At 47.6% G+C, this 11,518-nt stretch overlaps 1 protein-coding gene across 1 annotated transcript in view; it reads left to right on the top strand.

The window, feature by feature from the left end:
• The window catches only part of FCRL6 (Fc receptor like 6), an 18,092-nt gene extending 8,049 nt beyond the window's left edge, over positions 1–10,043 (top strand). The window contains exons 7-9 of the mRNA XM_027768435.1: positions 4,210–4,275; positions 5,714–5,785; positions 9,632–10,043. Coding sequence (XP_027624236.1) covers positions 4,210–4,275; positions 5,714–5,785; positions 9,632–9,654 — 161 coding nt within the window. The 3' untranslated portion in view covers positions 9,655–10,043. The remainder of the gene's footprint in view (positions 1–4,209; positions 4,276–5,713; positions 5,786–9,631) is intronic.
• The last annotated feature ends 1,475 nt before the right edge of the window (positions 10,044–11,518 follow it).

Here is an 11,518-nt window from a genome sequence, read left to right as displayed (position 1 = left end):
CCCCCCAGGGGGATGGCCACACCACAATCCCTTCTCCTCCATTCTCCTCTCGGGACCTTGGGCACACATGCACATCCACCCGGCATGAGTTTAAGCCACCGGGTCCAGGACTCGAACTGTGGACATGAGAGTCCAACAACACAGCCATTATGCTAACTGCTGGTCCCAATAAATAAGGTATTTTTAAAAGTAATTCAGAGTTAGCTCTGTAGCCCAGTGGTTAAAGCGACCAGATTCCACATGGCCAACTACATGGTTCAAATCTCGCTTTGAGGGACATATCAGGCACATGTGTGTGCTCAAAGCCTCAACAGAGTGGAGAAATGGAGGAGGAGGGATTGTGGTGAGACCATTCCCCACGGGGCTGCTTCAACCCCCCCACCCAGACCCACACCTCATCTCTCTCTATATATATCTCTCTCTCTCTCCCTCTCCCTCTCTCTCTCTCTCTCTCTTTCTCTCTCTCGTAAGTGCACACACCCTCTGGCAATTTTTTTTTTTAAGTAATTTACAATAAAAGATTTGGTTAAAATTCTGATGAGGATTCTGCAAAGAAGAAATGGAAACAATCAGACAAATGGCCTCTCGGTCTTATCTACTGGCTGCTATTTCAGGCTTTCTTCTCCTTCTGGACTCGGGCATCACAGTTTAGCATGAAGGCTGACTTTCAGGGTGGCTACCAGTTCATCCAAGCTCTACCTTGTGTTTGCTTCAGGCCACACTGAAAGGAACGGCTTCCATTGTCAAAGCTATTTAGTGCCAAGTCACTCCTAGGGTGTCAAATCCACCTCCACAGGTTCAAATCAACCCCACTTCCTCCTCCACAGGACACTGTTCTTGTTTTCTACCTGTCTAGGGCAAATGTGATTGCTCTCATAGAAGTCCAAAGAGAGATTTATTCTTTCGATTTTGTGGCTCCCTCTGTTGTAGAGTTTGTGATGAGTTTCCAGAAGCTAGGCCAGCCCCCTCATCAAAGGAGACACCAGCCATCAATTCAAAGCACTCCTCCTTAATCATCAGCCAGGGTATCTGAAAGTTTCTCTCCCCAACCCAAGACACAGTCCCCTGCCTAACGTGGCATCCCAGTTAGGCATGACGCTTGCCTTCATCTTCTTCTCCCCTTTGGAATTTAGCAGTCTTTACCCTCGCCACTTTCCAACCCCCTCTTTCTGCCAGTCCTCAGTCTGTTTGTGTAGGATCCACTCCCTTTAAGGCATCCCTGTGTGGTAGGAGAAAGACAGAGGCAGCCCCAAAGTTAGATGAGGGGCAGCTGGAGTAGATCACACCCGAAGATCCGCATGTTCTACCATCCCTGCATCTGCAATGAAGCCTCCTCCAAATGGCCCAGCCCGGCCTCAGGAGCACAGAAGTTTCTGTCCAGTCCTCTGGAGCAGAGCATTAAAGGCAGAGTGGTACAGCATGGCACCTCCCTCCCCAGTCCAAGACTAGAGCATGAAGGAGCAGTCCTAGCAACAGGTCCTCCACAAGAAGAGTTTTTCACAGAGGAGAAACGCTTTGCTGAGCCAGAAGGTGGTGAGGAGGTTAAGGACACAGTGGCTTGAAAAATACCCTTAGCATGTGTGCCGACGTGCCCAAAATCTCCAGAGGAGAACAGAGAAGGGACTGTGGCATGGCCAGCCTCTTGGAGGGTGATTTCTCTCTCCTCTCTCTCCCTCTCTCTATTGAGCACACACACCCTATAGCAAAAACTTAAAAATAAATAAAGAGAGAGAGAATCCCTCTTTATTGAAGTTCTATACCACCACCACCCTACCGACAACATAGGACCTGGTAGGTTCCCTTTTACTGAGGGGCGTCTCTCCTGCTAACAGGACTCTTGATGGCAGCCTCAGAATCTCAGGGGCATAGGATCTTCTTTAAATTGTTGCTTAGAAAGTCACTATCACACCCGGTTTCATGCTGCACAAGAAAAATAATCAAAGGCAAAACCCATAGTGCAGTGGTTAACTGCTGCCCATGGGGAGTCAGAGCCCACACAGCCAACCACATGGTTGGAATCCCAGCCCCAGGTGTTTGAAAAACATGCCAAGTACATGTGGTTGCATGCTCAAAATCCTTAAAGGAAAGAGAAATCAGGGAGAAAGGACTGCAGTGTAATTATGTCCTGTTGAGGGGCTCAAGGGAGAGTGCACATGCCCTCTGGCAACAAAATTTATATATTCGAAATAAATAAATATTGGGACCAGCAGGTGGCATGGTGGTTAAGGCCTAGACATTCCCACATGGCCGACTGGGGTTCAAGTCCTGCATCTGGTGGCTTGCTTTCTCACTTCCTCTATCTCTCACTTTCACCCTCTGTCTCTCTCTGGTCAAATTAAAAAATAAATGAATGAATAAAGAAAAAAGGCAAAACCCATAGTGCAGTGGTTAACTGCTGCCCATGGGGAGTCAGAGCCCACACAGCCAACCACATGGTTGGAATCCCAGCCCCAGGTGTTTGAAAAACATGCCAAGTACATGTGGTTGCATGCTCAAAATCCTTAAAGGAAAGAGAAATCAGGGAGAAAGGACTGCAGTGTAATTATGTCCTGTTGAGGGGCTCAAGGGAGAGTGCACATGCCCTCTGGCAACAAAATTTATATATTCGAAATAAATAAATATTGGGACCAGCAGGTGGCATGGTGGTTAAGGCCTAGACATTCCCACATGGCCGACTGGGGTTCAAGTCCTGCATCTGGTGGCTTGCTTTCTCACTTCCTCTATCTCTCACTTTCACCCTCTGTCTCTCTCTGGTCAAATTAAAAAATAAATGAATGAATAAAGAAAAAATAAAATAAATAATTATAAAAAAAAGAAAGCAGTCATATCAACTTCTTTACTTTCCATACTCAGCTCTGAAAGACTCCTAGACATTTCCAGACAACACACACATTCCTTAACAAAATATGCCACCAACAAAGATGTTCCACAGACTGAACGCCTGAAGGCAATTTTCAAAACATTTTGGCCAATGATGGAATAAGGATGTGATCATACAAGGGACCTCCTTCAAAGTAGCACTTACCAAGATGTACAAGTTCTGGTATGTTTGCTTAAAAGTGTTAATTTTACTAACTGTTGTTCCATCTCCCATAAAACAAGTACCATCTGACACATAGAACCTTTCATTGAATGAAGACTGAAATGCAGCCCTGGTAAATAAGCATTAGGGGGGTGTCTAATACTCGGGGTCTGTCTGGGTCCCCATCTATGTCCGTGGTTTTACAGAAGAAGCCATTTCCACGGATCCTACCAGGTCACTTGCTGCTTTCTTGCTGTTAGAGCTAATGAGTATTTCTTAGGCACTGGGCATGAATCAAGTGTCCTAAAATCTGGTGTGACACTATCCCTAGCCTGGTAGTTCACTTTCAAAGTTCTCGAAGCGCCTGCTATCGCTGAGGCAGTGTGCTAGTGGAGAAAAACACACAAACTTGGATTAAGATTCTATCTCCATCCCTTACTATAGCCTCAGAGAAGTTACCTCTCCCAACCTCAGTCACCTCAACTATAAAATTTAAGTATCCTTTGCAAGATGATTGTGAAAAGTATCAGACACCAAAGAATTAAGAAGGGAGGGGGCTGGTGGGTGGCACGGTGGTTAGGGAGCTGGACTCCCACATGACCGACCACGGTTCGAGTCCCAGACCTGGTAGCTTGTTTCTCACTTTTCCTTTCTCTCTCTCTCTCTCTCTGTCTCTCTCTGGTCAAGTTAAAAAACAATAATAATAATAACAAATAAAATCTTAAAAAAAAAAAAAAAAGAATTAAGAAGAGAGGCTATTTTGAGATCCAGCGACATGCTGGTCACTTGGTTAGGTGCTTTGCTGCAAAGTAGGCGTTTTATTTGAATCCCCTGGCCCAGTGTCAGGCATATACTATGTGGTCAAAATTATGAGATTTCCCTTCCCTGAAAAGCAGCCTGACTTGCAAGCCTGGGCCTTCTCCATGCAAGGGTGTGACCTACCCTTTCTGACCTTACTTTCTCCCAGCTTGTCATTCCCATGGAGCCATCCCACTCTCTAGGGCATTTCTCAAATGAAACATCCCATAAAAATTAACCATGTCCAGACCTGTGAATTACCCCCTCATAAACAAACCAGCACCAGACCTCCAGCAGCTTATCTGGCATACTTCTCATGGCCTCTCTGTCTCCACTATCCCACCTGCTGTCTAGGGGGTGCTCACTGCCTGTGTCTTTGTGTCTCCTAGAGCCCCTTCCATCCCAGAATCCACCTCCAGCTCCGGATGGACAACAGTGCCCACTGTATGCCAGTGGTAAGGACATAGGCAGGACCTGCTCTGTTCATGAAGGCAGAAAAGGGTCTCTAAGGGGAGTAGAAAAAAGGAAGCCCTCCTGGGCCTCCAGAAACAGAGTCACCTAGGGAAGGGGAATGACAGCTCCTGGAGGAGCGGGATGAGTGAGAGCGGTGGGGCTGGTGGTGGGAGGGGAAGGGAGGAGGAGACACGGGACTCCAGGAGGGAGGGCAGGAGGGTTTAGACCCAGGGTTGGCCAATCACAGCCCCCTCTCTCTGTCTCTCCCTGGTCAAGTTAAAAAACAATAATAAAAAAAACAAAAAAAAACTTAAAAAAAAAAAAAAGAATTAAGAAGAGAGGCTATTTTGAGATCCAGCGACATGCTGGTCACTTGGTTAGGTGCTTTGCTGCAAAGTAGGCGTTTTATTTGAATCCCCTGGCCCAGTGTCAGGCATATACTATGTGGTCAAAATTATGAGATTTCCCTTCCCTGAAAAGCAGCCTGACTTGCAAGCCTGGGCCTTCTCCATGCAAGGGTGTGACCTACCCTTTCTGACCTTACTTTCTCCCAGCTTGTCATTCCCATGGAGCCATCCCACTCTCTAGGGCATTTCTCAAATGAAACATCCCATAAAAATTAACCATGTCCAGACCTGTGAATTACCCCCTCATAAACAAACCAGCACCAGACCTCCAGCAGCTTATCTGGCATACTTCTCATGGCCTCTCTGTCTCCACTATCCCACCTGCTGTCTAGGGGGTGCTCACTGCCTGTGTCTTTGTGTCTCCTAGAGCCCCTTCCATCCCAGAATCCACCTCCAGCTCCGGATGGACAACAGTGCCCACTGTATGCCAGTGGTAAGGACATAGGCAGGACCTGCTCTGTTCATGAAGGCAGAAAAGGGTCTCTAAGGGGAGTAGAAAAAAGGAAGCCCTCCTGGGCCTCCAGAAACAGAGTCACCTAGGGAAGGGGAATGACAGCTCCTGGAGGAGCGGGATGAGTGAGAGCGGTGGGGCTGGTGGTGGGAGGGGAAGGGAGGAGGAGACACGGGACTCCAGGAGGGAGGGCAGGAGGGTTTAGACCCAGGGTTGGCCAATCACAGCCCATGGGCCAAACCTGGCCCACTGCCTACTTTGTAAAGAAGGTTTTACTGGAACACAGCCACACTCATTTGTTTATATTCTGTGTGGCTACTTTCATACTACAGTTGAGGAGTGGTGACAGAGCCCACAAAGCCTAAAATATTTACTGTTTTATTTACATAAAAGATTTGCCAACCTCTGATTTAAATAGTGTCAGGGCTGGAGAAGCTATTATAATCTGCTGAAGGGCCAGGCACCTCCTGCCGAGATAGCCCCACATTAGTAATCGACTCCCACTGCCAGTTGCCCCCACAACAGAGTCCCTTGAGGTGGGAAAGTCAGATGATCCCCCTGAAGCTTCATTCCTTCTTCCAGTGCATCAACAGGAAGAGAGAGATGATGATGTTACCTACTCTGTGGTGCATGTGGTCTCAAAACGGAGTGGAGGTGAGTGTCCTCGGCTCATACTTGTCCTTTCTGATAAGGGGAGTTCCAGACCTAAAATGAGAGCCCTATCACCATCACTGCTTCCACTATCACCAACACCTCCATATCCTCCTCACAGTTATCAGTACCCTAGCCTCAGTCACTATCCTCATCATTACCACCATCACCGACATCTTCATCACCGTCACCAACTACCGCCAGGACTATCACCACCACCATTATCGCCATTGTCATCGTGACCACCACCTCCGCTCTCACTACTACAATCACCACTACCACCGTCATCCTTGTCACCATCATCACTATCCCCTGACATCACCACTGCCTTCACCAGTATTGTCAACACTACCTTGAGGACTTCCACCACCTTCTCCTTCACTACAACCATCACCACCACCTTTGTTTGTCCTTTTCTTTTCTTTTCTTTTCTTTTTTTTTTTTTTTTTGAGAGGTTTTGCTATAGGGCACATGCGCTCGCTAGAAAGACAGAGAGACAGAAAGCAAGAAATCCCCCCCCAGAGGGGATGGCCACACCATAATCCCTTCTCCTCCATTCTCCGCTTGGGATCTTGGGCATGCACACACATGTACCCGGCGTGAATTTTATGCCACCAGATCTGGGACTCGAACTGTGGTTGACTACATGGGAGTCCAGCAACATAGCCATTACGCCAACTGCTGGTCCTTCCTTCACCACAGCCATTACCACCACCTTCACCACCATCATCAACACAGTAATGGCCACTACCACTATCATCACTACCATTACCACCATCACCAGCCTCTTCATCACCATTGTTACAACCACCATGACCATCACTACCACTTGTCCTTCACTACCCCCATCACTACCACCTTTACCGTCATGACTACCACACCATCACCATCGTCTTCGTTTTCACCACCAGCACCACTACTATCATTACCATAACCACCACCATCACATCTGCCTTCACTATCAGCAATACCACGAACATAACTGTGGCCACTATAACCACCATTCTCAATGTCATCTCCACCACCACTGTTACCATGATAGCTAGAGCAAGATTGCTTGCCCTTTCTGAGCACTGTGGAGGAACAAAGGAAAGGCAAACAGGATGACGCGGTTGGCCTGGCTCCAGAGTCCAGTTCTGTCTGTTATAAGGTGGAGTCAGGAAGACTGAGCTCCAGCCACAGCCATCAGTCAGGATGGCAGAGAAGGGGAAACACTAGTGTGCTCTCAAATAGAGAAAAAGGCAGCGTGGCCTCAGGGGGAAAGCCTGGGTTCCTGAGCCAGAGCTGAGTTTAAAGCCTGACACCGGGCACTCACTCACCGTGATCAGGCGAGTCATGTAACCTCTCTGAACCTAATGCATCAGAGGAGATAATGCTTACTTCGCAAGACCACTCTAAGTTGTTAGGAATAGAACCTGGATTCCAGAAACAGACCTTAAAGATTGTCTAACACATAACATGAAGGTATTCCCAAAAGCTCATGGACGGACCAGATGATGGTGCAGTGGTAAAAAGACGATGCTCTGTGAGGCTGTTGTGAAGATTCCAGGTTCAAGTCTGGAGGCCTTCCCAAGTATCAGGCATGCACTTGCCCGTGGCATAGGGCTGGAAGAAGACCTAGGATGGATCACAATGTTGGTGCCTGTTGGGGATTCTTGCTCTCTCTCTCTCTCTCTCTCTCTCTCTCTCTCTCTCAAGAAATAAATGAACAAACTTTTTTTTTAAGTTCATGGAAAGTGGAATTAAAGTACAAGTTTACTTTAGTGGGGAATAAAAAGAAATTTAAACATGACACATAAAATATGGGGCAGAGGGACCAGCAGTTAGCAGTTAGGACCCAGTGACTTAAACTCACTCCGGGCGCATGTGCGTGCGTGCCCAAGATCCCAAGAGGAGAATGGAGGAGAAGGGATTGCGGCGTGACCATCTGCCCTGGGAGGTAGATTTCTTGCTTTCTGTCTCTCTGTCTCTCTCTGTCTCTCTGGTGAGCGCACACGCCCTATAGCAAAAACCTCTCAAAAAAAGGGGGAGGGCCAGAAATATACCCTTCGAAAGATCATTACAGGGCCAGCCAGTGCCATGGTGGTTAAAGTGGCTAGATCCCATATAGCAACTGATCAGTTTGAGTCCTGGATCCTGTGGTTTGAGAAACATGCTGGGCAAGTGCTCATGTATGCCCAAGATTTTAGGAATGGAGGAGAGGGGATTATGGCATCCCCATTCCCTGGAAGGTGATTTCTTACTTTCCCTCTCCCTGTTGCTCTGCTTCTCTCTGGCAAGTACATGAGCCCTATAGCAAATTTTTAGAAAGATCATTATAGTGAAACAAATTAATACACCAAAATGAAATTAAAAAAAAAAAAAAGAAAAGAAATCAGAGTCGGTCAGTGTCATGGCTGGAGCCCATGTAGCCAACTGCAGAGTTTAAGTCCCAGACCTGAAGGCTTATAAAACACGCTGGGCGCGTGTATCTGTGCCCAAACTGTCTTCTCAGGCAAGTACATGTGCTTGCTGATAAATTAAAAGGGAAAAAAAAGGAAATTTATGCATAGTTTTTTTCATGCATGTGTCCTATAATTTTTTTGAAGATCCCTGTTAAATGCTCAAAAACAGGAAGGGCTTTGTCTGTTTGTTATTGTTTTAATGTCTCATCTGCTCTGAGGTTTCAATTCCTGGCCTATAGAGTTTGTCCCTTCCTTCTAAGGGACAGCAGGGGACTGAACAGCACAGGAGTCTTTTGACTCAGGGTAGTCCCTCCAGGACAGACTATGACAATGGCCTAGGCACTGCCAGGCACATGGGACAGCACATGGGACACTATTTAGCTTAGTTCCACCTCAAGATGCTTCGCAATGAGGACCTAAATGTAAGAAAGAAGAAAGAAAACCACCTACGGAATGCGTGGTTTTCACTCACAAAATAAGGAAGATGTGATCGTTTAAATCCTTCTCTTTTTTTTTGAAAGAATTACTTAACTTTATTTATTTTATTTATTCATTCATTTATTTTAATTTGATCAGAGAGAGAGAGAGGGAAAGTGAGAAAGCAAGCTACCAGGTCCAGGACTTGAACCATGGTCAGCCATGTGGGAGTGTCCAGCACCTTAACCACCATGCCATCTGTTGGTCCCCAAACAGGGCAACAAAAGTGAAGACCTGATGGAGGGGTGCGGTGATTGGCGCCAACTCGTGCTGCTCTAAGCTCTTTCCTGCTGTGTGGTTGAGGGGATTTGAAATCCAAACTAAGCAGAGGCCATTATGTTCCCAGATGCAAAAACAAGAGGATTGGGATCTTTCATCACTGCGAGAACGCATCACAGTTTGCAAAGGTTCAATATTCACCTCTAGTTCACTTCCTTTGGAGGTGACAGTAGAGCGTTAGGAATCGCTCTGAGCCTCAGTGTTCTCACCCTAGTATGAGAAGGAATCACCAATCCCTACACCGCAGGGTCAACGTGAGAGTGAATAAATGAGACCCTCGCATCCGTAGTAGGAGTCTAACGTAGCAGATGTTTTTAAGGCATCTTTTACATGTCCATCTCCTTTGATTCTCATTCTAATCCTTGTTACTACAGTCTACCTCTCTCTCTCTCTCTCTCTCTCTCTCTCTCTCTCTCTCTCTCTTATTTTTGGCCAAGGAAGCTGAGATTCAGAGACCAAGAGGCCTAAGGTCATGCAGTGTGTGAATGTCAAACTGGGACTAGAACACAAGTCTCTCGATTCCCAATTCTGTTTCCGGATTGAGGAGAGTAAGGGGGATCTCCCTGGGCAGGGTCCAGGCTATCTCGGAGGAGGTGAGAGGTGTGCTGGTGAGCACAGATGCCCTGACCTGACTCTCTCTCCCTCACAGCCTCCTACGAAAAGGAGAACTGAACCCCCTCCTGTGTTCTCACCCTCTGGTTACGTCTGCATCCTCCTCCTGACCCGCCTTTCCCACAGAAGGTCTCTGCTCTCTACACTGAGGTGAGACGCCCTCGGCTCAGTGAGAGTCCAGCCAAGGAGCTGAATCCAAGGAGCAGGACCCTCCAAGACCCCCTTGCTGACTACAAGGAGGTTCTCCACCAGTGATGGCATCCCCATGACACGCTCCGACCTGCGGTGCTCCCCAGCCCTCTCTGTGGGCCTTCCGGTTCCTGAGCCCAGCAGTGCAGGAGCCCCTGGGCCACTGTCCAGAAAACCCCATGCACGCACACACGCTGGGTCAAGCAGTGACACAGCGCAGCAGGCGCAGGTGCTTCCTTCCCACACAAGAGGCAGACTCAATTTTCTCTTTTCCTCTAGTTCATTAAAATGCATATTCTGGAAAAAAAAAAACTATGCATGGATTTCAATTTTTTTCACTAACTAAACTCGACTTTAATTCCATTTTCCTATGAACTTTTTGAAGTCCCCTCCTGTGTACTACCCTTACGGCCCTCAGTGCTTTTGTTCACCCTGGGCCCGACCTGAAAGGTAAGAGCATTGCTCTGCATCCAGAGGGCGGACTCTGAGTGACTCTAAGCATACCACCGACTTGGGAGCTGCTGCAGAGCCCATGAGTGACTGTGGGGCTGAGGGGATGCCCAGAGGCTCAGCAAGGTCAAGGGCCTGACCCAGATAATAGTTTAAAATCTTTGATGCTGGAGCCAGAGTTCCCCAACCACCGAAAGTTCTGCCTCTACCTCCAACCCCCCTGGGGGTCAGACCCTGCCCAGGTATGCAAAGACAGAAGCGAGGCTTACCCAAAGCTACTACTTGTAGAGCACTTCCAAAAACGCAGTTAGACCTTACTTGTTTAAAAAGGTGCATGATTAGGGGCCAGATGGTGGCAGAGGTAAACGCAACCCTCGAGGGGCTGACCCACATCAGAAGGTTCTGGGTTTGTACCCACAGACCTCTCTGAATACACCAGGCATGTACGTCTATGATCTGGGACTGGTTAAGCTGAGGCATTAGGACCCTATTGGGGTGCTGCCCCTTTGTCTCTCTGTCTCCCTCTTTCTCTCTGTCATCGATGGAAGAAATAATAAACTACCTTTTAAGAAAGAAACATGGTTGTAGAATCTATTTTCTTTTTTCTTTATTTTTAAAATCAATTTTTTTTTTGCTATAGGGTGTGCATGCTTGCTAGAGAAAGAGAGAGAGAGGGAAGCGAGAAATCATCCCCAGGGGGCTTGTACACACCCTAATCCCTTCTCCTCCATTCTCCTCTCAGGATTTTGGGTATCCATGCACACACATGATTGTCAAGCTGCCAAGTCCAGGACTCGAACCATGGGCAATAATGTAGCAGTCCAGCACCTTAACCACAATGCCACCTGCTGGCCTCATGAATCTATTTTGTTAGTAGGAGAGTGTCAGTTTATCTCATATAGCTCATTGACATTAATCATTTGCATTGCCTGGTAGCTTGGTCTGGTTTGATAAGAAGCCCGTACTCCTTGCTACCCGAGAACTGTCCATCAAAGATGAGTTACACTTGCCCCTCGGAGGCCCTGGCCCAGGTTCACACTCACCTGCTTGGAATCACAGAATGCAGTCTGACGTACAGACAGTAGACTGCACCAGACCCTGCTCACCTCGCCTATCCTGGTGATGTTAGGGGTTATCAAAGCTCCTGGTGCCACAGAGCTGCAAACAGCTCCCCTGGACCAGCAATGGTGACGTCACTGGGGAGCTTATTAGGAATACCCATGTTCAGACCCAGTCCCAGACCTGCTGAATCATAATCTGCACTTCAGTCAGATGTCCCGGTGGT

This window comes from Tupaia chinensis, unplaced genomic scaffold (assembly GCF_000334495.1).
Source record: "Tupaia chinensis unplaced genomic scaffold, TupChi_1.0 Scaffold146187_1, whole genome shotgun sequence".
Taxonomy (NCBI): domain Eukaryota; kingdom Metazoa; phylum Chordata; class Mammalia; order Scandentia; family Tupaiidae; genus Tupaia; species Tupaia belangeri.
This window is presented reverse-complemented; position numbering and strand designations above follow the sequence as displayed.